The sequence below is a fragment of the Petromyzon marinus genome, chromosome 43 (genome assembly GCF_048934315.1).
Source record: "Petromyzon marinus isolate PM22_M1 ecotype Great Lakes invasive population chromosome 43, UKy_Petmar_22M1.pri1.0, whole genome shotgun sequence".
Taxonomy (NCBI): Eukaryota; Metazoa; Chordata; class Hyperoartia; order Petromyzontiformes; family Petromyzontidae; genus Petromyzon; species Petromyzon marinus.
Window position 1 is genome coordinate 16,606,236 of NC_133709.1, and position 27,643 is coordinate 16,633,878.

The 27,643-nt window shown below is 51.9% G+C and overlaps 1 protein-coding gene across 1 annotated transcript in view; it reads left to right on the forward strand.

Annotated features, from left to right (window-relative positions):
• Positions 1-22,711, forward strand: part of LOC116957797 (uncharacterized) — a 33,253-nt gene extending 10,542 nt beyond the window's left edge. The window contains exons 2-3 of the mRNA XM_076073657.1: positions 8,908-9,049; positions 9,158-22,711. Coding sequence (XP_075929772.1) covers positions 8,908-9,049; positions 9,158-12,496 — 3,481 coding nt within the window. The 3' untranslated portion in view covers positions 12,497-22,711. The remainder of the gene's footprint in view (positions 1-8,907; positions 9,050-9,157) is intronic.
• The last annotated feature ends 4,932 nt before the right edge of the window (positions 22,712-27,643 follow it).

Consider the following 27,643-nt stretch of genomic DNA (forward strand, 5'->3'; position numbering starts at 1 on the left):
TAGCAGCAGCAGCAGTAGTTGTAGCAGCAGTAGTAGTAGTAGCAGCAGTAGCAGCAGTAGTAGTAGCAGCAGCAGTAGTAGTAGCAGCAGTAGCAGCAGTAGTAGCAGCAGTAGTAGTAGCAGCAGTAGTAGCAGCAGCAGTAGCAGCAGCAGTAGTAGCAGCAGTAGCAGCAGCAGTAGTAGCAGCAGCAGTAGTAGCAGCAGCAGCGCTAGAAGAGTGGATGGGTGAGCAGCGAGCGGACAACCCAGTGAGGTGTGTAGTAAACATCGCCACGGGGGAGACAAAGGCGGTCGGGCGTGGTTATGGCCACCCCACCCCGTCGTGTGCCACAGTGATGCTGGCTACGCGCTCACAGCGCTTGGCCCCAACAGCCCCGGCTCAGGCTCCACGGGTGGGATGGGCGGTTGGTGGTGATGGTGGTGATCAATGACGTTTGTTGTTGTCACGTGACAGTTGTGCATCCGAGCTGCATCACCCCACCCACGTGGACAACACCGAGCGAGACTAAAATAGCCCCCCACGGGGGGGGGGGGGTGGTGCTGCTGGAGGTGGTGGTGAGACACGGGGGGGGGGGGGGCTCTCGTGTCTCACCACCACCACCAGTTGCTGCAGCTGCTGCTGCTACGCGCGCGGTTTTCTCTGTGGGGGTGCCGAGGTGTGGTCCGGTCCTGGAGGACTTCGAAGGCTTCTAAAACTGGAGGCGGCTGGAGGCGGTGTTTGATTTCGAGTGGAGTAGCCGGCCCTCCCGAACTCCTCCGCCCCGTCTCGCCTCCCGCCTATGAACGTGTTCACTAGGGGGGTAGCCGGGATACCATCGTCTAGGGCAGTGGTTATTTAACCCCTGGGGTTGGCGAGATTGCCCTTTCGGGCCAGATTTATTTCAGAAGGTAACTAACACGAGAACACAAATTAAGCATGGGCACGTGAGTACAACTTTGTTTCATCAACCCCCCCGCCCCTTACGTATCCATTACCATCATTGTTTTACAATTGAGACCCAAAGGGGCTGCAAGGCTGCACTCGAGATTCAGAACCACTGGGTTCGAGAGAGGGAGACGTTGACTGTGGATATGCGCACCGTGCACTCCTCCTAGTGGTAGTGCCTTACGCCGACAATCAGTAACTCCCAAGTACAGCCCGGTCAGAGCACGGAGAGAGAAAATGAATCCCCGCAATGTCTCGGCGCCTCTCCAAAGCGACTCCGAGCTAAAGGAGAGTTCTTGACACATCACGTCAACAACCACCCACTCGGCGAGGCCTTCATCCAGCGGTGGATTGATCATGGCTGGCGACGACGACCCTCGCACACGGGCCGGCAAAGAGGCCCGCAGAGGGGCCTCTGTACAGAGCAGCGACGTGCGGTGACCTCAATGGCTGGGGAGGCAGATTCACACACTGAGGGGGGCGTGGCCTCACGGAGGGGGCGTGTCCTCACGGAGGGGGGCGTGTTAGACACGTTCCCCTCAGTGAGGCAGATGTGATAGCTGCCTCCCCTGGTGCTTTTTCATTGCAGTTTCATGACGAGACCAGCGAGCCTAAATATCTTTATACACACACGTAAAATAAGTTACCTGGAGTATGGAAGTCGAGGACATGAAATTAAGGGGTCTACAAACATTCCATTGGTGACACACAGAGAGATAGTAACAGGCACGCGCTTACTGCCCGCGCTCCATCCAGTTACTGAGAGGTTGCGCAATCAGAGGGGAGGCTGAGCTCGTCGCTGCCTCACCTCTCGTCTCGCGCTGTATTTGCAGCGGAGCTCCGCAAATTTGGCGATTTTGACTACAAAAATGATTGGAATCGTACGGAAATGACATTTATAACACAGATCAGTGGGAAAATCTTAATATTTATTTAATTTGATTATGATTATTTTTTTACTTTTCGTAACAGCTATTTTCATTGGAGTATGACAGGTGAGGCTCTGCCTGCCCTGCCTCCCCTGACCGCACGTCCCTGGTACAGACAGCCCGCAGAGGGGTCGGTAGAGGGGCCGGTACAGGGCCCACGTGGCCACGCGTCTCGCAGCAGGGGGCGGTAGAGGGGCCGGTACAGGGCCCACGTGGCCACGCGCCTCGCAGCAGGGGGCGGTAGAGGGGCCGGTACAGGGCCCACGTGGCCACGCGTCTCGCAGCAGGGGGCGGTAGAGGGGCCGGTACAGGGCCCACGTGGCCACGCGTCTCGCAGCAGGGGGCGGTAGAGGGGCCGGTACAGGGCCCACGTGGCCACGCGTCTCGCAGCAGGGGGCGGTAGAGGGGCCGGTACAGGGCCCGCGTGGCCACGCGTCTCGCAGCAGGGGGCGGTGTCTGCGTGCGGATCGAGCGACCGCGGCATCCCCCAGACGTGGCCGTCACCATCGCCAGCCGTGATCTATCCACTGCTGAGTGTGGCTCAATGCAAACTCACGCTGTGGGCCGTGACAGTGGAATCCCCCCCTAGAGACGCATGGAAACTCGTAAAGATACACAGAGACCCATAGAGATACACAGAGACCCATAGAGATATACAGAGACACATAGAGATATACAGAGACACATAGAGATATACAGAGACACTCAGAGACCCATAGAGACACGTAGAGACAGAGATACACAGAGATTCGTAGAGATGCATACATCTCATAGAGATACACAGAGACCCATAGAGATACGCAGAGACACATGGGGGATGGGGGGTGGGGGGAGAAATGGGCTTTGAAGTCAATGGAGGTATCAGAGGGCGTCGTCTCAAACTGATAGATGGGTGACTAACACAGTGACAGACACAGTGACAAGGGGGAACCCATGGGGGTACCTTCATTTTATTTGTAGAAAGTACCATTCCAGGTGAAGTAAGTGTTGGTAAGCCAGTGCCTAACCAACAAACACAAGATCCAGGTCTGATTCAGTACAGTACACAAAATCCGTGATCTAATCCCATCTGTGAAGGATGTCATTCCTGACATGCAATACCCTGGAGTCTACAAACGAAGTTGCACCTGTGGTGATTGTTACATTGGGGAAACGAAACGACATATCTCGGACCGTGCTCGCGAGCACAAGGCAGATCTGAAACACGGAAGAACTAACTCCTCCGCCGCTGACCATTGCTATAGCGCTGTGGGCTCTCGTGATATAGTTTTTTTTCTGAGACCAAGGTGCTCTGCAAACCTTCAGGCTACTATCAAAGGTTTGTTGATGAAGCCATCCAGATATATAAACATAGACATAACTCCAACCGAGAAGATGGATACAAATTGAGCAATCATTGGAAGGATGTTATTAACCAGGTTAAACCTTAACTGCTTTATAGTTTTCCTTCATATCCGCATCTCCAGTTTCTTAAGACTCCAACCCCCATGCCCCGCCCACTCCCCAGCCTCGGCATTTTGTCGTTCTCATGTCGGATCTTGCAGCACCTCCCCCTTTTTATATCTCCTCCCTGGCTCCTCCCCCTCTCTATCTCTCCTCCCTGGCTCCTCCCCCTCTCTATCTCTCCTCCCTGGCTCCTCCCCCTCTCTATCTCTTCTCCCTGGCTCCTCCCCTCTCCCTATCTCTCCTCCCTGGCTCCTCCACCCTCTCTATCTCTCCTCCCTGGCTCCTCCCCCCTCTCTATCTCTTCTCCCTCGCTCCTCCCCCCTCTCTATCTCTCCTCCCTGGCTCCTCCCCCCTCTCTATCTCTCCTCCCTGGCTCCTCCCCCTCTCTATCTCTCCTCCCTGGCTCCTCCCTCCTCTCTCTCCTCCCTGGCTCCTCCCCCCTCTCTATCTCTCCTCCCTGGCTCCTCCCCCCTTTCTATCTCTCCTCCCTGGCTACTCCCCCTCTCTCTCTCTTCCCTGGCTCCTCCCCCCTCTATATCTCTCCTCCATGGCTCCTCCCCCCTTTCTATCTCTCCTCCATGGCTCCTCCCCCCTCTCTATCTCTCCTCCCTGGCTCCTCCCCCCTCTCTATCTCTCCTCCCTAGCTCCTCCCCCTTTCTTTCTCTCCTCCCTGGCTCCTCCCCCTCTCTCTATCTCTTCTCCCTGGCTCCTCCCCCCTCTCTATCTCTCCTCCCTGGCTCCTCCCCCCTCTCTATCTCTTCTCCCTGGCTCCTCCCCCTCTCTATCTCTCCTCCCTGGCTCCTCCCCCCTCTCTATCTCTTCTCCCTGGCTCCTCCACCCTCTATATCTCTCCTCCCTGGCTCCTCCCCCCTCTCTATCTCTTCTCCCTGGCTCCTCCACCCTCTATATCTCTCCTCCCTGGCTCCTCCCCCCTCTCTATCTCTCCTCCCTGGCTCCTCCCCCCTCTCTATCTCTTCTCCCTGGCTCCTCCACCCTCTATATCTCTCCTCCCTGGCTCCTCCCCCCTCTCTCGATCTCTCCTCCCTGGCTCCTCCCCCCTCTCGTACCTATATAGCCTCTTGTCACAGCAGCCCTTTTGCCCACTTCAGCAATTGCTTCTTGCTGTGGTTGTGCCACCTGATGACGGACGCTTGTATTGCGCCCAAAACGGTAAAGTCACCTACGTGACTTTACCGAAAGAAGCAAAGTCATAAAGACTTCAAATCTAGATTGAATAGCAGTGACTAACACAGTGAATGAGAGTGACTAACACAGTGAATAACACGGTGACTAACACAGTGACTAACACAGTGACTAACATAATGACTAACAGTGACTAATACAGTGAATGAGTGACTAACACAGTGAATAACATAATGACTAACATAATGACTAACAGTGACTAACACAGTGAATGAGAGTCACTAACACAGTGAATAACACGGTGACTAACATAATGACTAACAGTGACTAACACAGTGAATGAGAGTCACTAACACAGTGAATAACACGGTGACTAACACAGTGAATAACACGGTGACTAACACAGTGACTAACATAATGACTAACATAATGACTAACAGTGACTAACACAGTGAATGAGAGTCACTAACACAGTGAATAACACGGTGACTAACACAGTGACTAACACAGTGATTAACACAGTGACTAACATAATGACTAACAGTGACTAACACAGTGAATGAGAGTGACTAACACAGTGAATAATACGGTGACTAACACAGTGATTAACACAGTGACTAACATAATGACTAACAGTGACTAATACAGTGAATGAGAGTGACTAACACAGTGAATAACACGGTGACTAACACGGTGACTAACACAGTGACTAACATAATGACTAACAGTGACTAATACAGTGAATGAAAGTCACTAACACAGTGAATAACACGGTGACTAACACGGTAACTAACACACTGACTAACATAATGACTAACAGTGACTAACATAGTGACTAACACAGTGAATGAGAGTGACTAACACAGTGAATAACACGGTGACTAACACGGTGACTAACACAGTGACGAACATAATGACTAACATAATAACTAACAGTGACTAACACAGTGAATGAGAGTGACTAACACAGTGAATAACACGCTGACTAACACGGTGACTAACACAGTGACTAACATAATGACTAACATAATGACTAACAGTGACTAACACAGTGAATGAGAGTGACTAACACAGTGAATAACACGGTGACTAACACGGTGACTAACACAGTGACCAACATAATGACTAACATAATGACTAACAGTGACTAACACAGTGAATGAGAGTGACTAACACAGTGAATAACACGGTGACTAACACGGTGACTAACACAGTGACTAACATAATGACTAACATAATGACTAACAGTGACTAACACAGTGAATGAGAGTGACTAACACAGTGAATAACACGGTGACTAACACGGTGACTAACACAGTGACTAACATAATGACTAACAGTGACTAACACAGTGAATGAGAGTCACTAACACAGTGAATAACACGGCTGCTAACACGGTGACTAACACGATGACTAACACGGTGACTAACACAGTGACTAACATAATGACTAACAGTGACTAACACAGTGAATGAGAGTCACTAACACAGTGAATAACACGGTGACTAACACGGTGACTAACACAGTGACTAACATAATGACTAACATAATGACTAACAGTGACTAACACAGTGCATGAGAGTGACTAACACAGTGAATAACACGGTGACTAACACGGTGACTAACACAGTGATTAACACAGTGACTAACAATGACTAACAGTGACTAACACAGTGAATGAGAGTGACTAACAGTGAATAACACGGTGACTAACACGGTGACTAACACAGTGACTAATATAATGACTAACAGTGACTAATACAGTGAATGAGAGTGACTAACACAGTGAATAACACGGTGACTAACACAGTGATTAACACAGTGACTAACATAAGACTAACAGTGACTAATACAGTAAATGAGAGTGACTAACACTGTGAAAAACACGGTGACTAACACAGTGATGAACACAGTGACTAACATAATGACTAACAGTGACTAATACAGTAAATGAGTGTGACTAACACAGTGAAAAACACAGTGACTAACACAGTGATTAACACAGTGACTAACAGTGACTAACAAAGTGAATGAGCGTCACTAACACAGTGAATAACACGGTGAATAATAGTGCCCAACACAGTGACTAACACAGTGAATAGCCCAGTGACTAACACAGTGAATAGCCCAGTGACTAACACAGTGAATAGCCTAGTGACTAACACAGTGAATAGCCCAGTGACTAACACAGTGAATAGCCCAGTGACTAACACAGTGAATAGGCCAGTGACTAGCACAGTGAATAGCCCAGTGACTAACACAGTGAATAGCCCAGTGACTAACACAGTGAATAGCTCAGTGACTAACACAGTGAATAGCCCAGTGACTAACACAGTGAATAGCCCAGTGACTAACACAGTGAATAGCCCAGTCACTAACACAGGGAATAGCCCAGTGACTAACACAGTGAATAGCTCAGTGACTAACACAGTGAATAGCACAGTGACTAACACAGTGAATAGCCCAGTGACTAACACAGCGAATAGCCCAGTGACTAACACAGTGAATAGCCCAGTGACTAACACAGTAAATAGCCCAGTGACTAACACAGTGATTAGCCCAGTGACTAACACAGTGAATAGCTCAGTGACTAACACAGTGAATTGCTCAGTGACTAACACAGTGAATAACCCAGTGACTAACACAGTGGATAACCCAGTGACTAACACAGTGAATAGCCCAGTGACTAACACAGTGAATAGCCCAGTGACTAACACAGTGAATAGCCCAGTGACTAACACAGTGAATAGCTCAGTGACTAACCCAGTGAATTAGCCCAGTGACTGACGCAGTGAAAATCCCAGTGACTAACACAGTGAATATCCCAGTGACTGACACAGTGAATAGCTCAGTGACTAACACAGTGAATAGCTCAGTGACTAACACAGTGAATAACCCAGTGACTAACACAGTGAATAGCCAAGTGACGAACACAGTAAATAGGCCAGTGACTAACACAGTAAATAGCTCAGTGACTAATACAGTGAATAGCCCAGTGACTAACACAGTGAATAGCTCAGTGACTAACACAGTGCATAGCCCAGTGACTAACACAGTGAATAGCCCAGTGACTAACACAGTGAATAGGCCAGTGACTAACACAGTGGATAACCCAGTGACTGACACAGTGAATAGCCCAGTGACTGACACAGTGAAAATCCCAGTGACTAACACAGTGAATAGCCCAGTGACTAACACAGTGACTAGCACAGTGACTAACACAGTGAATAGCCCAGTGACTAACACAGTGAATAACCCAGTGACTAACACAGTGACTACCCCAGTGACTAACATAGTGAATAGCTCAGTGACTAACACAGTGAATAGGCCAGTGACTAACACAGTGAATAGCCCAGTGACTAACACAGTGAATAGCCCAGTGACTAACACAGTGAATAGCCCAGTGACTAACACAGTGAATAGCCCAGTGACTAACACAGTGAATAGCCCAGTGATTAACACAGTGAATATCCCAGTGACCAACACCGTGACCAACACAGCGGTGATTTTCGCTTGGGACTTCAGAAGAGATAATTGCTTCAAGTTTGCAAATTGTCCTTCCAGATGAAAGTGCGAGCCGCAACGCACGGCCATCACAACCCAAGGCGCACGAGATGGAATGTACAGCTGTAGGCGATGCCTCGATTGTCATCGCACCTTGCACTGTCTGGGTGAATCGACGATTCAAAACAAATGTGGTTTTGATCTTTCCACCACAGCCGCCCACTGACAGCCCATCGCTATCTAAAACTAACCCGAGGGGTGTGCATTTGGCACCGAGTCACGGTAGGTGGGGAGGGGAGGAGGGTGGGAGCGGAGGGAGGAGGAGGGAGGACTACATTCGGAAATGTCACTTCACGGCACAAAATAATCCCTGTGGGGACCCTCAAAACTTCACCCCATGGCGTTTAACCAGCGGGCGCCCCGAGACTGTATTTGAATACTCTCGCCGGAATTCGAACAAACACTCAGTGACGAAGCTGGTTTGACCCTTTCGCATTTCGACGACGTCCATGCCGCGCGGGAGGGGCATGTGGCACAGTTTTGGCGCCGGCTATCGTAGAGTGGCGGCGGCCGTGTCGCTCCGGTTCTCTGCGGTGAGTAACAATGTAAATAAAAAAACAATAGCGTGACTACCACGCCTCTCCAAGTAAAATGAGTGCTGGGTCTGCTCGCGCGTTCCGAGATTCAGCGGCGAACGGGACACTGACCACCCTGCGACTTGCAGAAGTCTCAAGGCGGGAAAAGGCTTAATATGGCGGCATGCGCTGGCGGTGCTTTTGAGTAACCAAGAGACCAGACCATCAACTCCCTGCACTTGGGAACCCGGTTCAATGGCGTTGGCCAGGCTGCCGCTAGGCCCTGGACTCGAACCCGGGCCCCATGGTGGGCCAGCGGTCGCCGCGGTGCCGACGTCTCCGCCGCTGACCGCACTCCCTGTCGTGGCTGGCGCGCGCGTCGCAGGGTGGAGGCGCTGCGCGACCAGGCCTCCGCCATGGAGCAGGAGAAGGAGGTGCTGGTGGAGCTGATCCAGGAGGCTCGGTCCAGCCGCGACATGTGGAGGATCAGCGAGGGTGAGACAGAGAACCCACCCCCCCACCCCCGTGTATCCTTAACGTTTGAGGCTGAGTCGACCGAGGGGAGGCCCAGGACCGGTAATCGACACTGGTATTGGCCGTGAGCGCGAATCGAATTCGAGTCGCCGGGATCGTAGCACAGCGCCAATTTCCACAACAACAGCCACCATTCACCACCACGTGGCGGTGACGTCACCACAGCGATTGTGCCCACGACTACTCCGTGTCTCTCCCCTGTGTCCCCACGTCTACTCCGTGTCTCCCCCGTGTCCCCACGACTACTCCGTGTCTCTCCCCCGTGTCCCCACGTCTACTCCGTGTCTCCCCCGTGTCCCCACGTCTACTCCGTGTCTCCCCCCCGTGTCCCCCCCCCGTGTCCCCACGTCTACTCTGTGTCTCCCCCGTGTCCCCACGTCTACTCCGTGTCTCCCCCGTGTCTCCACGTCTACTCCGTGTCTCCCCCCCGTGTCCCCACGTCTACTCTGTGTCTCCCCTGTGTCCCCACGACTACTCCGTGTCTCCCCCGTGTCCCCACGTCTACTCTGTGTCTCCCCCGTGTCCCCACGTCTACTCCGTGTCTCCCCCCCGTGTCCCCACGACTACTCCGTGTCTCCCCCCCGTGTCCCCACGACAACTCCGTGTCTCCCCCGTGTCCCCACGTCAACTCCGTGTCTCCCCTGTGTCCCCACGACTACTGTGTCTCTCCCCCGTGTCCCCACGTCTACTCTGTGTCTCTCCCCTGTGTCCCCACGTCTACTCCGTGTCTCCCCCGTGTCCCCACGTCGACTCCGTGTCTCCCCCGTGTCCCCACGACTACTCCGTGTCTCCCCCGTGTCCCCACGTCGACTCCGTGTCTCCCCCGTGTCCCCACGACTACTCCGTGTCTCCCCCGTGTCCCCACGTCGACTCCGTGTCTCCCCCGCGAGCCAGGCGAGAAGGAGGAGCTCGCCGTGACAGCCGAGCGCCTGCTGTCGCGCACGCTCAGCGTGGCTGTGTCGCTGGAGACGGTGCGCAGCGCGGCGCAGCGGGAAGCGCTGCGGCGCGCCACGGCGCTCGTGGATGGCGCGGCGGAGCAGCTGCACGGCGCCGGCGCCGGCGACGACCCCGGCACCACCGCCGCCGCGGACGCCGCCGCGTGTCGCCTTCTCTCCTTCCGCAACGCCTGCTCCTCCGAGCCGTGCGCCGGCGCCGTCGACCACAAGTTCCAGGCGACCGTCATCGGCTGCGCCCTCGAGGATCAGAAGCGGCTGAAGCGGAGGGTGGAGATGCTGCTGAGGGGCGCGCGACTCGCCGGCGCGAGAGCCGACGATGACGACCGGCGTGGTGGCGGTGGCGACGACAGACAAAGAGGAGGCGAGAGCGCCGACGATGACGACCGGCATGGTGGCGGTGGCGACGACGACAGACAAAGAGGAGGCGAGAGCACCGACGATGACGACCGGCGTGGTGGCGGTGGCGACGACGACAGACAAAGAGGAGGCGAGAGCGCCCCGCACGGTTGGCCCGGCATGCGGCCTTCTTGCCAGAACGATGATGACGATGGCGGCGGCAGTGGCGGCGGTGCTGGTGGTGCCTCTGCCGCGGTGACGATACCGCTACCACCGCCGCCACCACTGCATCCGCCGCCCAAATCCCGACCGCCGCAACCACCGCCACACATTCAGAAGAATCAGCAGCAGCAGCAGCAGCCGTGGGCTCCTCAGCCCCAGAATTTTCTTGCCAAGATTGTCGCCCCTTCCCCACCGTCGCCTCCTCTTTCACATACTCCTCAATTGCAGCAGCAGAAGCCTCCGTCCACCAGGCCGCAGAGTTTTGCGAAGCTCCATCCTCTCCGAGTTCACCTCCCACAGCGACCTCAACCCCAACATCAGCAGCCGAAGCAGCAGCAGCAGCAGGAGCAGCAGCAGGCCAAGGCCCAGACTCAAAAGGCTGACGGCCCACAAGACATCAAGAACCGCTCTCCACAGCCGCTGTTTGACTTCACTGCTGAACAGCCACGGCCTCCTGCGCAGGCCTTTCCGTGCCACTATCAGGAGCACAAACCGCGGCCTCCTGAGAGTCAACACCAGCCCAGGAACCTCTCTCCACTGGTCCACTCTCCTCAGAAACGCTTCATCCAGCTGACTCGGAATCACCACCAGCCCAAGCCTCAGTCTCCTCAGAATGACCACCAGATCTTCAGTGTCTCTCCTCAGAAACACTTCATACAGCAGACGCAGACTCGCCCAGTGCCCAAGCCTCAGTCTCCTCAGAATGACCAACAGATCTTGAGTATCTCTCCTCAGCAACACTTTATACAGCTCACTCAGAGACACCCAGAGCCGAAGCCTCAGTCACCTCCGAATGACCATCAGATCTTGAGTATCTCTCCTCAGCAACACTTTATACAGCTCACTCAGAGACACCCAGAGCTGAAGCCTCAGTCACCTCAGAATGTCCATCAGATCTTGAGTATCTCTCCTCAGCAACACTTTATACAGCTAACTCAGACTCACCCAGAGCCCAAGCCTCAGTCACCTCAGAATGACCACCAGATCTTGAGTCTCTCTCCTCAGCAACACTTCATACAGCTAACTAAGACTCACCCAGAGCCCAAGCCTCAGTCACTTCAGAATGACCATCAGATCTTGAGTATCTCTCCTCAGCAACACTTTATTCAGCAGACGCAGACTCACCCAGAGCCCAAGCCCAAGTCACCTCAGAATGACCATCAGATCTTGAGTATCTCTCCTCAGCAACGCTTTATACAGCAGATGCAGACTCACCCAGAGCCCACGCCTAAATCACCTCAGAATGACCACCAGATCTTGAGTATCTCTCCTCAGCAACGCTTCATACAGCTAACTCAGACTCACCCAGAGCCCAAGCCTCAGTCACCTGAGAATGACCACCAGATCTTGAGTATCTCTCCTCAGCAACGCTTTATACAGCTCACTCAGACTCACCCAGAGCCCAAGCCTAAATCACCTCAGAATGACCATCAGATCTTGAGTTTCTCTCCTCAGCAACACTTTATACAGCAGACGCAGACTCACCCAGAGCCCAAGCCTAAATCACCTCAGAATGACCACCAGATCTTGAGTATCTCTCCTCAGCAACGCTTTATACAGCTCACTCAGAGACACCCAGAGCCGAAGCCTCAGTCACCTCAGAATGACCATCAGATCTTGAGTCTCTCTCCTCAGCAACACTTCATACAGCTCACTCAGACTCACCCAGAGCCCAAGCCTCAATCACCTCAGAATGACCACCAGATCTTGAGTCTCTCTCCTCAGCAACGCTTCATACAGCTCACTCAGAGACACCCAGAGCCCAAGCCTCAGTCACCTCAGAATGACCACCAGCCCAAGATCCACTCCCCTCAGCCACAGGCCGATGCCAAGCCCTCGTCTCCCAAGCCCCAGTGCTCTCGGGGCCCTCCGCCTCCTCGGCAGAGGAGGACCATCAACATCACGATCCCGGTCGTCCACCACTGATGGATCCACCCTCTGCAGGCTGCCATAACCCCCCCCCGCCCCCCGAAGAACGACCACTTCGCAGCGACTCCCGCAGCTCACTCCGCGGGAGCGCGATGGCATTCTACGCCGCCGCGCAATTGGCGAGAGTCCGCGTGACCTTCACACGCGCGGCTCACCGCCTGTTGCATTCAAGCGTAGAGGCGATGCACGGCGCCGATTTGCGTCGCTCACGAGCACGTGTCTCACGATCACATGACCCAGTCACGAGATTGTAGTCACGAGCACGTGACTCGGTCACGGGACCGTAGTCACGAGCACGTGACCCGGTCACTAGATTGTAGTCACGAGCACGTGACCCAGTCACGAGATTGTAGTCAGGAGCATGTGACCCGGTCACTAGATTGTAGTCACGAGCACGTGACGACGGTCACGAGATTGTAGTCAGGAGCACGTGACCCGGTCACTAGATTGTAGTCACGAGCACGTGACTCGGTCACGGGACCGTAGTCACGAGCACGTGACCCGGTCACTAGATTGTAGTCACGAGCACGTGACTCGGTCACGGGACCGTAGTCACGAGCACGTGACCCGGTCACTAGATTGTAGTCACGAGCACGTGACGACGGTCACGAGATTGTAGTCAGGAGCATGTGACCCGGTCACTAGATTGTAGTCAGGAGCATGTGACCCAGTCACGAGATTGTAGTCAGGAGCACGTGACCCGGTCACTAGATTGTAGTCACGAGCACGTGACGACGGTCACGAGATTGTAGTCAGGAGCATGTGACCCGGTCACTAGATTGTAGTCAGGAGCATGTGACCCAGTCACGAGATTGTAGTCAGGAGCATGTGACCCGGTCACTAGATTGTAGTCACGAGCACGTGACCCAGTCACGAGATTGTAGTCATGAGCACGTGACCCGGTCACTAGATTGTAGCCACGAGCACGTGACGACGATCACGAGATTGTAGTCAGGAGCACGTGACCTGGTCACGAGATTGTAGTCACGAGTACGTGACGACGATCACGAGATAGTAGTCACGAGCACGTGACCCGGTCACGAGATTGTAGTCAGGAGCACGTGACCTGGTCACGAGATTGTAGTCACGAGCACGTGACCCGGTCACGAGATTGTAGTCACGAGCACGTGACGACGATCACGAGATAGTAGTCACGAGCACGTGACCCGGTCACGAGATTGTAGTCACGAGCACGTGACGACGATCACGAGATTGTAGTCACGAGCACGTGACCCGGTCACGAGATTGTAGTCACGAGCACGTGACGACGATCACGAGATTGTAGTCACGAGCACGTGACCCGGTCACGAGATTGTAGTCACGAGCACGTGACGACGATCACGAGCGAGCCAGAGCGGACCACACCGCTCGTTCAGAGTCATCGGCAGTCCAGCAGAGTTGTTAAGTTGGGATAATTAATGGCGGGCTTCTCTCCGACTCTTACCTAACACCCTGTGTCACAGTGAGTCTATAGGGTCTCTGTTCGGGTCGATGGGTCATTTTGTGAGTCTATGGGTCTCGTTGTGGGTATCTGAATCTAGGGGTCTCTGTGTGAGTCTGTAAGTCTCTTTGTGGGTCAAGGGGTCTCTTTGTGAGTCTATGGTTCTCTGCGTGAGTATATGGCTCTCTGCATGAGTCTATGGGTCTCTGCGTGAGTCTATGGGTCTCTATGTGAGTCTATGGGTCTCTGTGTTAGTCTATGGGTCTCTATGTGAGTCTATGGGTCTCTGTGTGAGTCTATGGGTCTCTGTATGAGTCTATGGGTCTCTACAGTGCGGGAAAAACGTATTTGATCCCCTGCTGATTTTGTACGTTTGCCCACTGAGAAAGAAATGATCAGGCTTTAATTTTAATGGTAGGTTTGTTTGAACAGTGAGAGACAGAATAACAACAACAAAATCCAGAAAAACGCATGTCAAAAATGTTATAAATTGATTTGCATATGAATGAGGGAAATAAGTATTTGAGCCCTCTGCAAAACATGACTTAGTACTTGGTGGCAAAACCCTTGTTGGCAATCACATAGGTCAGACGTTTCTTGTAGTTAGCCACCAGGTTTGCACACATCTCAGGAGGGATTTTGTCCCACTCCTCTTTGCAGATCTTCTCCAAGTAATTAAGGTTTCGAGGCTGACGTTTGGCAACTCGAACCTACAGCTCCCTCCACATATTTTCTATGGGATTAAGGTCTGGAGACTGGCTAGGCCACTCCAGGACCTTAATGTGCTTCTTCTTGAGCCACTCCTTTGTTGCCTGGGCCGTGTGTTTTGGGTCATTATCATGCTGGAATACCCATCCACGACCCATTTTCAATGCCCTGGCTGAGGAAAGGAGGTTCTCACCCAAGATTTGACGGTACATGGCCCCGTCCATCGTCCCTTTGATGCGGTGAAGTTGTCCTGTCCCAATAGCAGAAAAACACCCCCAAAGCATAATGTTTCCACCTCCAAGTTTGACGGTGGGGATGGTGTTCTTGGGGTCATAGGCAGCATTCCTCCTCCTCCAAACACGGCGAGTTGAGTTGATGCCAAAGAGCTCCATTTTGATCTCATCTGACCACAACACTTTCACCCAGTTGTCCTCTGAATCATTCATGGGCAAACTTCAGACGGGCATGTATATGTACTTTCTTGAGCATGGGGACCTTGCGGGCGCTGCAGGATTTCAGTCCTTCACGGTGTAGTGTGTTACCAATTGTTTTCTTGGTGACTATGGTCCCAGCTGCCTTGAGACCATTGACAAGATCCTCCCGTGTAGTTCTGGGCTGATGCCTCACCGTTCTCATGATCATTGCAACTCCACGAGGTGAGATCTTGCATGGAGCCCCAGGCCGAAGGAGATTGACAGTTTTTTTGTGTTTCTTCCATTTGCGAATAATCGCACCAACTGTTGTCACCTTCTCACCAAGCTGCTTGGCAATGGTCTTGTAGCCTATTCCAACCTTGTGTAGGTCTACAATTTTGTCGCTGACATCCTTGGAGAGCTCTTTGGTCTTGGCTATGGTGGAGCGTTTGGGATCTGATTGATTGCTTCTGTGGACAGGTGTCTTTTATACAGGTAACACGCTGATATTAGGATCACTCCCTTTAAGAGTGTGCTCCTAATCTCAGCTCGTTGCATGTATAAAAGACACCTGGGAGCCAGAAATCTTTCTGATTGAGAGGGGTCAAATACTTATTTCCCTCATTAAAATGCAAATCAATTTATAACATTTTAGACATGCGTTTTTCTGGATTTTCGTTGTTGTTATTCTGTCTCTCACTGTTCAAATGAACATACCATTAAAATTATAGACGGATAATTTCTTTGTCAGTGGGCAAACGTACAAAATCAGCAGGGGATCAAATACTTTTTTTCCCTCACTGTATGTGATTCTATGGGTCTCTGTCTGAGTCTATGGGTCTCTGTGTGAGTCTATGGGTCTCTGTGTGAGTCTATGGGTCTATGTGTGAGTCTATGGGTCTCTGTGTGAGTCTATGGGTCTCTGCGTGAGTCTATGGATCTCTGCGTGAGTCTATAGGTCTCTATGTGAGTATCTGGGTCTCTGTGTGAGTCTATGGGTCTCTATGTGAGTCTATGGGTCTCTGTGTGAGTCTATGGGTCTCTGTTTGAGTCTATGGGTCTCTATGTGAGTCTATGGGTTTCTGTGTGAGTCTATGGGTCTATGTGTGAGTCTATGGGTCTCTGTGTGAGTCTATGGGTCTCTGTGTGAGTCTATGGGTCTATATGTGAGTCTATGGGTCTCTGTGCGAGTCTATGGCTCTTTGTGCAGGTCTATGGGTCTCTGTGTGAGTCTATGGGTCTCTGTGTGAGTCTATGGGTCTCTGTGTGAGTCTATGGGTCTCTGTGTGAGTATATAGATCTCTGTGTGAGTCTATGGGTCTCTGTGTGAGTCTATGGGTCTCTATGTGAGTCTATGGCTCTTTGTGCGGGTCTATGGGTCTCTGTGTGAGTCTATGGGTCTCTGTGTGAGTCTATGGGTCTATGTGTGAGTCTATGGGTCTTTTTGTGAGTATATGGGTCTCTGTGCGGGTCTATGGGTCTCTGTGTGAGTCTATGGGTCTCTGTGTGAGTCTGTGGGTCTCTGTGTGAGTCTGTGGGTCTCTGTGTGAGTCTATCGGTCTCTATGTGAGTCTATGGGTCTCTGTGTGAGTCTATGGGTCTCTATGTGAGTCTATGGGTCTCTGTGTGAGTCTATGGGTCTCTATGTGAGTCTATGGGTCTCTATGTGAGTCTATGGGTCTCTGCGTGAGTCTATGGGTCTCTGTGTGAGTTTGTGGGTCTCTGTGTGAGTCTGTGGGTCTCTGTGTGAGTCTATGGGTCTCTGTGTGAGTCTATGGGTCTATGTGTGAGTCTATGGGTCTTTTTGTGAGTATATGGGTCTCTGTGCGGGTCTATGTGTGAGTCTATGGGTCTCTGTGTGAGTCTGTGGGTCTCTATGTGAGTCTCTGGGTCTCTGTGTGGGATGAGGCTGTCAGGGCAGACCTTGGAGGTCGCCGCGTATCTCCTGTGCAGCAGCCGTGGGGTCTGGCGATGGGTGGAACATGGACGGTAGCGATGTGCGGTGGCAGTGGTGGCACTGGTGGTGGTGGCACTGGTGGTGGTGGCACTGGTGGTGGTGGTGGCAGTGGTGGTGGTGGGACTGGTGGTGGTGGTGGTGGCACTGGTGGTGGTGGTGGCACAGGTGGTGGTGGCAGTGGTGGTGGTACTGGTGGTGGTGGTGGGTGGGACGTGGCGATAGCGACGTGATATGGCGGTGGTGGTGGTGACGGCATCAGCGGCTTAGCCCGAGGTGACGTCTCCATCTGAATCCCGAAGCAGCTGCGTCAATAAGAGCCGATCGTAAATCCCCCTCCCTCCCGCCCTCCCCCTCCCAACTCCCTCCCGTGAACGACGTCCTCCTCGCCGATGTTTCTGCGTTCGCTGATCCCGTGTTGACGCGGGCTCGCCTGGCGCGGTGTCGGGTTCCATGGGCGGTGAGGTCGATGCGGATTGCGTGGCCCAAGTTCAATGCAAGCCGCTCGGGACAGCGTTCACCCCGAAGGACCCCTCCCGTGCCGTCTGACAATGCGGCTGCCACCTCCGCAACCGCAGCCGAGAATTGTAATCTTGTTGGCCTCACGAGGGCAGTTCAGCGCTCCTCGCTTTCCCCTGGCGCGGCCAAAGCTTTTAATAAATGGATGTTCGCCTCGGAGAGCTCGGGTTTTCCCGGCGCAGGGGCATTTGTTGATGTTGTTGTTGTCGTCGACATCGTTGAACTGAGGGACGACGTTCAACAATAACACCGTCAAGGAATTACGTTTCAGGTGAAGTCCCCGCGTGGGTGTTCGCGGGGCTGTGGGGGGTAGGTACACTCTCCAACTCCCACAGATAACAACAACGACACCGCCTCCTCCTCGCCCTCGTCACGGCTCGAGCCAGCCTCGCAGCTGAGCAGCTGGCCAACTCGACCGGCGTGAGTTCGTACCCGACGCGTAGACAGGAGCTTTCCAGACGGGAGCTTTCCAGACGGGAGCTTTCCAGACGGGAGCTTTCCAGTGGCTCCCGTTTGGGTGCAGCTTCGCCAGCCGGCGGGTTTCGGGGTGGCTGTCAGCGTGGAGTCCTCTACGCCGCGGTGGCTAGGAGATGTTATCTCCCTCGCCTGCTATGCAGGAGGTCGTGGGTTCGATCCCGACTCTGACGCCTGCTGCTGCTGTATATTTGGAGTTAAAGCTGAGACCATCCCGAAAGCAGTTGTTGAGCTACAGTATGCTGCTGCTGATGTAGTGTGTGTCCACTCAGAAGCGGATCTTCAGGCAATAGTCGAAAGCTTGTACTGAGGCAAATGAGAGAATGGGACTGACGCTTAATATTTTAAAGACGAAGGTTCTCCATCAACCAGTTCTGAATGAGCAGTCCCCAGCTCCAACAATTTACATCCACGGCGAGACTCTGGAAAATGTTGAGCATTTCCCATGCGTCAGAAGCCTTCTTTCACGGAATGCTGACGTCGTCAAATAAATCCAAACTCGCCTGAAATGGTGCAAGTGGAGCTTTCGGTGGGCTGAGGAAAAGGGTGTTTGAGCTACGTGACATCAGGTCCAAAAACTAAGATCGTGGTTTATCAAGCAGGTCGTAATCTCTACCTTGCTGTACGAAGCTGAGACGCGGATAACACCACAGGAGACGTCCCAAAGGCACCTCTAGGAGTACCATCAGCACCGCCGGCGGAAGATCCTTCAAATCCGATGGCAAGACGGACGCACTAACATCAGCGTCCTCTCGCAAACAAACACCGCGAGCGTTGAGGCCACGATCATTCGACCTCAGCTTCGCTGTGGCCGGCCAAGTCGCGCACGTGTGCCCAACTCCCAGACTCCAGAAGCAAAACGCCGTCGACTCACAGCGTTCAAGAGGAGCGCAGAGAAAGGGCTTCAAGGATTTTTAGATTTAAAGCTTTCGTGACTGCTCCAATGAGCACTGTCGTCCCGACAGTTCTGTTCTTTCACCTGATGAAGGCTACTTGTGTTGTGGCCGAAACGTCGTGAGAATTTTATTGTCTTATTTTATTATTTTATCCTCATTCTACGTGACTTTACCGAAAGAACCAAAGAGGGCTTCAAGGATGTCCTCAAGGTCAACATGAAGAATGAGTCCACCATCGACACCAACTCTCTGGCTGACAATGCGTGAGAGGGGTCAGGCAAGGCGTCTTCTCCCCGTCCACGACGATGTTTTAATTGATGCGAGCGTACCGCAGTAGGTCCAGTGCAGTTATGGGACGAGGCGAGAAGTTGGGGCGAAGACTCTCAGGAACAATTGAAGTGTTGTCAAGAGATAGGGAAGCTTTCGTTGTGAGCGGTGATGCATTTGGAGACATTTTACTCTGGTGCGTTTTGTTCAACACGTGCCCTGCCGGTCCAAAACGAGAATTAAATCCGCTGGCAATGTCTTGTTTCGTGAGCAGTTTATTTCCCGTTCAGTATGAGTCGTTTTAGCAGAACGTTTAGCTTTAATTTGTTTTCAAGTTAATTGAATGGTTTGCCAGAAGAGTCTTGGGGATTTTATTTTGTCAATTTCTAATAGTTTGATGATAGGATGAAAATGTAGCGGTTTGTACTCGACGAGTCCGTCTGTGTTTTAGTGTTCTATAGATAATCCAATCTGGCAGGTTGTTTGATGTTTCTTTTTTTTGCATTATTCCAGGCTATAATTAACTCGCAGATGTTCGCATCAAACCAAGATGGTCGATCACCCTTTATTCTGAACAGGTTTTTTTTTGTTTTTACAGAGGGAATTTGTGTCACAATCATTGGTTAAGGATTCGCTTCTTAAAATATGCCCAAGCACTTTCGAAAATTGTGATTTTGCTTACCGGGTCTCAGTCGGAATGAAGAGCGTCATGTACGCATGCTAGAAGGTCAACATTTTTTTAAAATGATAGTTTTATCATTATTTCATGAGGTATCTTAGTCCTTTTTGTTCTATGAATGCCGAAGATAATTGCACGGTCACAAAGATGATTACCCAAGAATGCCACTAACTCAAGATTTGGACGACAAATCTTGTGTTTTTTTATTGGGTCTGGTAGTTGAAGTAATCAGTGGGTTTCGATTTTACAGGTTTGTAAAGTTTAATGCGTCATGCGGTAGGTTTAGCCAATTCCAATTTAAATTTTATTTTACCACTGAGCTATATGGCTCTTGTGTTTTCAGAAGCGACCTGACCAACAAATTAAAGCTCAGCGAAGCGGTTTATCACGTGGAAATGTATATTAACCAAATACTCTCAAAGTGTATTTCACAATGTGGAGGGAAAAACCGGAGGACCCGAAGAAAAATCCACGCGACCACGGGGAGAGAGAGAGACACTCCAAATATACAGCAGCAGGCGTCAGGGTCGGGATCGAACCCACAACCTCCTGTATACCAGGCGAGGTAGTCAACATCTCATAGCCACCGTGATGATGATGAGAGAGAGACACTCCAAATGTAGAGCAGGCATTGTCAGGGTCGGGATCGAACCCACGACCTCCTGTATACCAGGAGAGGTAGTCAACATCTCATAGCCACCGTGATGATGATGATGAGAGAGAGACACTCCAAATGTAGAGCAGGCATTGTCAGGGTCGGGATCGAACCCACGACCTCCTGTATACCAGGCGAGGTAGTCAACATCTCATAGCCACCGTGGCGCCCACAGAGCAAAAAAGGGCTCACAGAGCAAAACAGCACAAGGCCTGCCGAGTTACGCATACAGTACACACAATGTTGTCCCACGTCCAACCGTATGCGTGTATGCGCGTGAATTCAAACCGCACGTGAGCCAATTTTGGGTAGAAATACGTTGGTCGCATACCCGCGGAATGCACGCGGGCGATTTTCCATTTCCATTTATTTGGTATAGCCCTGTGAGCCATTCGGCTCTTGAATCGGGTGCAACCGCAACAAACTAAAAAACAAAAACATGAACAAGAAAAACATCTTAAAGTGATTATGTGTTGACTGTGCAAACAGAAAATCCAGGAAAAAAACATCAAAATATTCCTGAAATAGCACCGTACACCAACACTTTGTGCAAAAATCCCAGTGGGATGCAATTCAAACAACAACAACAACCACAAGACAACTTAGATTTAGGCCATCAGTCTAACTCCGTACTACAATAAACAAAAATATGGCCAAACCAAAAAAAAACTTTTCGAAATCACCAAAATAAAAGCCATAAATGCAATGTAACAGTGATCATAGGGACTGTGACCGAATTGTTTACAATAAACTACATAAATAACATGTAACACCAAACCCTAGAGCCATATTTTAGGCCACTGAATAGCAGTGGCAGCTAGGCGTGTACAACTCCTCTAGAGCAGTTTTGAGTGAAGATCTCATAGATAGTGATTCAAGTTGCAGTTTATTGGCAATAGCATTCCAGACCCTGGGGGCATCAATAGCAAAGGCCCTTCCTCCAGTTTTTCTACGGCAATAGAGAATGTGAAGCTGGTAAATGAGCGAAGACCTGAGGTCAAATTTGTTCTTTGAAACAGAGAGGAGATCCAGCAGGTAGTCTGCGGATTTTCTTGTAAGTACATCGTGAATAAATAAGATCTGGTGCACAAGCCGTCGAACATTAAGAGATGTTAAGTTTGACCCAATGTAGAGATCACAGTGGTGAGTCCTATATGGGCAGTTCAATGCAAATCTTAAGGCCGAGTGATAGATGGAATCAAGCTTCTTCAGTACAGTACTTGGGGCTGATTTATACACGATGTCACAGTAGTCAAGTAGAGGCAGTATGGTAGCTTTTATCAATTCCAAACGGAACATTGGGGGGAAGCAGTGCTTGTGTCGATACAGAAAACCAATTTTTTAAGGTCGTCCCCCTGTAATCAACATTTCACCTTTAGGTAACGGGTGAAGTAATTTCATGCGGAGATTCATTTGGTATTTTTCGCTGCGGTGGTCTACAGCAACACAATCGGAGTGAAATGTCCGTCTGTCTAACACGCAGGAGCCTTTCGCGACCAATATCATCCATAAAATAGTTTTTTTTTTGGGTTGCATCGCGTCAATATAAATGCGACATTAAACCCGCCACGCCACCCTACACAGCCCATCAGTGAGGCTTCGTCACGTAAACAAAACGTGCCAATTCGTTACTAAGTACAGCACACCGGTTGAGTAACAACATTTACAATTCGAGTAGCCCGACCTTTCGCCGCGAATCGCAACCAGCATCAGCAGGCGACAGCCACAGCTGTCGTGGGTTTATAACTCTGGCTGTCGCCTGCTGATGCCGGTTGCGATGCCCGGCTCAGCGGCGGGGCAGCAGAGTGCCGCCCGAGACGGACCGCAGCTCGAGACGGTCACACCCGAGACCTCCGAGTGTGGTTTATTTTTTTTCTCTCCATAGAGAATGCGACCTATGGAAGGCGTTGCGTGTGCGCATGCCCGGACCGGTTTCTGCTGCTGCTGCTGTTGTTGTTGTAGCTGCTGCTGCTGTCACAGCACGGAAGGAGGAGGAGGAGAAGGAGAAAACGCGGCGTGTGTTTTGAAGACGAAATCGTTGCGGCGGCAGTAGACCTTGCGACGCAAAATAAACCTCACGTGGCATCGTCGTCGTCCAACACGTGGGCAAGATAGGTCACCAAATAATCAAGCAGACTCCCGGCACATCTGTACCTTTACCCACCCCACCGACCACGTGCAAAATAAACGCGCGTCTTGTAAGGTGGAGATCCATTGTGTGCTTCCGTCTGTTGAATGAGTCACCACCCCTGCGCTCACCACTCCGCACGCCCAGTCCCCTGCCAACACCCCCCGACCCCGCGCCGTCAGGGCTCCCACACGGATCGCCTCATCATTGTTCTGTTTTTAGGAACGGCATTTATATTTTTAGCTTGCGACGACGTCAAAGTGTAAATCTTCAAAAGTCAACCGGGCACAAAGCGATCCAACCGCCCCCTCCCCCCCCCGCTCGAAGGCGCGTCAAAGATTCGTTTGCGTCCACGTCCGGTTTGTTATGCCTCTGGGCCCGTGGCGGAAATTCCACGTTCCCACGGCAGGGGCGAGTCTCGACGGGGCGTTGCAGCGCGAGGCCGCGACTACAGCGTGGTGGAAGCGGAGACCCATCCAGCAGTGGATAGATCACGGGCCGGCGATGAACGAGAAAATCGACGAACGCGCAAGTTTGATTTGCATGGGAGCGGTGGCGCAGCGGTTAGCGCGCTGCGCGATCGCGAGCGAATGTCCTGCCCCAAACCCCGTCCCCGCCTCCAGCCTCGCCCGACTTGCACTGACCAGTACGGTGAAGTATGGTCAAACAAACCCCATTACCAACACGGCATGGGGGGTAGTCAATCATTGGGCAGCAGATTGGCATCGTGGCTGTCAATTAATCGTGGATGATTATTATTAATACTATTATTGTGAAGTTGACTTTTGTCTAGTGCACGAGGGTTGGCGCAGATGTGACACGCGGGCCTCACAGCAAACGGGGGTCCCAGTTCGGTGTCCCCCGCCAGCGCGTGGCGCCTTCACCGTGTGGGAGTTTTACATCGCACAGGGCGATTGGCGTTGGCCAAACATCCCAAATGCTGACCCTGCAAATCGCTCGATGTTTGGTTTTATATCACCAGGTAGGCGACGCAGCACTCAGCCGCTGCGTCACTCTTTGTCGGAGGCGACCCGGCAAATCACAAATGATAGCCCGACGAAGTGGGCTATCATCATCATCGTCGCGTGGAAATTTATAGCGGTGACCAAACACTCTGAGCGCGTGTGGATGTTGATTCTAAATGTGGAGGGGAAAAAAGCGGAGGAACCGGTGAAGAGTCCACGTGACCACGGAGAGAAAGAGACGCAGACTCCAAATATACAGCAGCAGCAGCAGGCATTGTCATGGTCGGGATTGAACCCCACGACCTCCTGCATCCCAGGCGAGGTAGTTAACATCTCCTAGCCACCGTGATGATGATTAGAGAGACGCAGACTCCAAATATACAGCAGCAGCAGGCATTGTCAGCGTCGGGATTGAACCCCACGACCTCCTGCATCCCAGGCGAGGTAGTCAACATCTCCTAGCCACCGTGACTTCGGGCGCGATCACAGCAACAGCAGCAGCGGCAGCAGCACTAATCGGGGTGTGGGGGTGAGTGGGTGTTTGTGTGGGTGGGTGTGTGGGTGGGTGAGTGGGTGGGTGAGTGGGTGAGTGGGTGGGTGAGTGGGTGAGTGGGTGGGTGAGTGGGTGGGTGGGTGAGTGGGTGGTTGATTGTGCGGGTGTGTGGGTGGGTGGGTGAGTGTGTGGGTGGGTGAGTGTGTGGGTTGGTGTGTGGGTGGGTGAGTGGGTGGGTGTGTGGGTGGGTGTGTGGGTGGGTGTGTGGGTGGGTGAGTTGGTGGGTGTGTGGGTGTGTGAGTATGTTTGTAAGTTAAACTTCTTTCGTACCGTAGCCAACCGCGCTAATCGGAGGTGCGGGTGAAGGACAACAAACTGAACACAACAACATTAAACACTCAAATCAGTTCTAAAGAAATGAGTGTTCAAGTCTCAGAGAAAAGGAGGCTCCACGCACATCCCCGCTGACGATTATCTAAGCCGGCACTGTGCCTCCGTTCGGTCGGCAGGCTGAAGCGTCTGCTACGAGGGAGACAAAGGTGGCCGGGCGTGGTTGTTGCCCCCCTCCTCGTGTGCCGGCCTCCGCAGATGCCGCTCGCTGACAGCCCTTTGGCCCAAGGGGGAAGGGTGTCGATGACTTCCACACCCCCGCTGAGCACGCGTTGGCTACGTACGGTGCGAACGAAACGCAACGCACGCACACGGAACGCCCGGCTGGCTGCTGCCTTTCAGAGCGCCGCTTGATTAATGGGCGCTGGGAGCCTCGCGGCGAGGAGCTCCACACCCTGCACATCCATTGTCTAGGACCAACACCCTGACACCAGCCTGCGTGTACACACCACCATCAATAACACCACCACAATCCCCACCACCACCCCCCACCACCACCCCCCACCACCACCCCCCACCACCACCCCCACAATCCCCACCACCACCAACACACCCACCACCACCAACACCAGCCCCACCACCACAATCCCCACCACCACCACCAACACCACCACCACCAACACCCCCACCAACACCACCACCAACACTACCAACACCACCAACACCACCAACACCACCACCAACACCACCACCACCCCCACCACCACAATCCCCACCACCACCTACACACCCACCCCCACCACCACCAACACCACCCCCACCACCACAATCCCCACCACCACCAACAACACCACCAACACCCCCACCACCACAATCCCCACCACCACCCTCCACCACCACCACCACAATCCCCACCACCACCACCCCCACCACCACCCCCACCACCACCCCCACCACCACCACCACCACCCCCACCACCACCCCCACCACAATCCCCACCACTCCGGTCCGAGAGGCTCTCGGAGTTAGTGGTTCACCTCTCTTGGTGTTCATCATCACCGCCACCATCACCAGGTTGGCGCTCGCGCCAGTCCTTGACGCCCGCAGCTCCATCCCCGCTCATCATCACGGTGGCTAAGAGATGTTGACTACCTCGCCTGGTATGCAGGAGGTCGTGGGTTCGATCCCGATCCTGACGCCTGCTGCTGCTGCTGTGTATTTGGAGTTTGCGGTGTCTCTCATCATCAGCATCATCATCACGGTGGCTATGAGATGTTGACTACCTCGCCTGGTATGCAGGAGGTCGTGGGTTCGATCACGACCCTGACGCCTGCTGCTGCTGTATATTTGGAGTTTGCGTGTCTCTCTCTCTCCGTGTCTTCCGGGTTTCCCCTCCACATTTTGCATCAACATCACCACGCGTTGAGAGTGTTTGCCTGCCAGACATTTCCAAGCGATGAGCCACTTCGTTGAGCTAACCTTTGTGGTCAAGTCGCTTTCTGACACAGAGCGACATTACTCAGTGGGGCCTTACCTGGTAACATTAAAACAAATTGCGGTTAAATAGTAATAAATAAATATACGGACACATCCTAGCCAGCGTAACTGATGACACGAGTAGAACAACGTGTATGCAATGGGTCAAGATGATTAAATCTACCCCCCACCCCTGCACCCCTCCCCTCACCCCACGTCTCCTTCTCCTCCTCTCCCACCTCCCTCCCGCCTCTCCGCCCGGCAGGAGAGAGAGGCTCGCCACGGTGAGTCTGATCGCCAGGTGGGCACGGGTCAACTTCACGCTGAATACCACCCGCAGCGTTAACCCGGGGCGGCCTGCCGGATTCGAACCGCGACTGTGGGTCACTCACGCCTGGCCGAAACATCATCATCACCATCATCACCAACATCATCATCACCATCATCCAAGGTGCTATGCTTCTCACCGGGACTAAAGCAGGAAGTTAATTTTCCACAATTACATTCCTTGAATAATTATCAAATAGAGCAAGTCAAGATCTATAAGTATCTTGGGGTCATCCTGGATTCAAAACTTAATTTTGAAGATCACATTGCTTATATTGGTAAAAAGACAAAAATAAAAATTGGTTTTCTGTATCGACACAAGCACTGCTTCCCCCCAATGTTCCGTTTGGAATTGATAAAAGCTACCATACTGCCTCTACTTGATTACTGTGGCATCGTGTATAAATCAGCCCCAAGTACTGTACTGAAGAAGCTTGATTCCATCTATCACTCGGCCTTAAGATTTACATTGAACTGCCCATATAGGACTCACCACTGTGATCTCTACATTGGGTCAAACTTAACATCTCTTAATGTTCGACGGCTTGTGCGCCAGATCTTATTTATTCACGATGTACTTACAAGAAAATCCGCAGACTACCTACTGGATCTCCTCTCTGTTTCAAAGAACAAATTTGACCTCAGGTCTTCGCTCATTTACCAGCTTCACATTCCCTATTGCCATACAAAAACCGGAAGAAGGGCCTTTGCTATTGATGCCCCCAGGGTCTGGAATGCTATTGCCAATAAACTGCAACTTAAATCACTACCTATGAGATCTTCACTCAAAACTGCTCTAGAGGAGTTGTACACCCCTAGCTGCCACTGCTATTCATTGGCCTAAAATATGGCTCTAGATTTTGGTCCTATAATTTATTTACGTAGTTTATTGTTAAAAATTCGGTCACAGTCCCTATGATCGCTGTTACATTGGATTTATGGCTTTTATTTTGGTGATTTCGAAAACGTTTTTTCTTGTTTTTTTTTGCCATGTTTTTGTTTATTGTAGTACGGAGTTAGACTGATGGCCTAAATCTTAGTTGTCTTGTGGTTGTTGTTGTTATTTGACTTGCATCCCACTGGGATTTTTGCACACAGCGTTGGTGTACGGTGCTATTTCAGGAATATTTTGATGTTTTTTTCCTGGATTTTCTGTTTGCACACAGTCACATAGTCACTTTAAGATGTTTTCTTGTTCATGTTTTTGTTTGTTGCGGTTGCACCCGATTCAAGAGCCGAATGGCTCACAGGGCTATACCAAATAAATGAACTAACTATGGAACTATCATCACCAACATCATCATCACCATCATCATCACCAACATCATCACCAACATCATCATCACCAACATCATCATCACCATCATCATCACCAACATCATCATCACCATCATCATCATCACCAACATCATCATCACC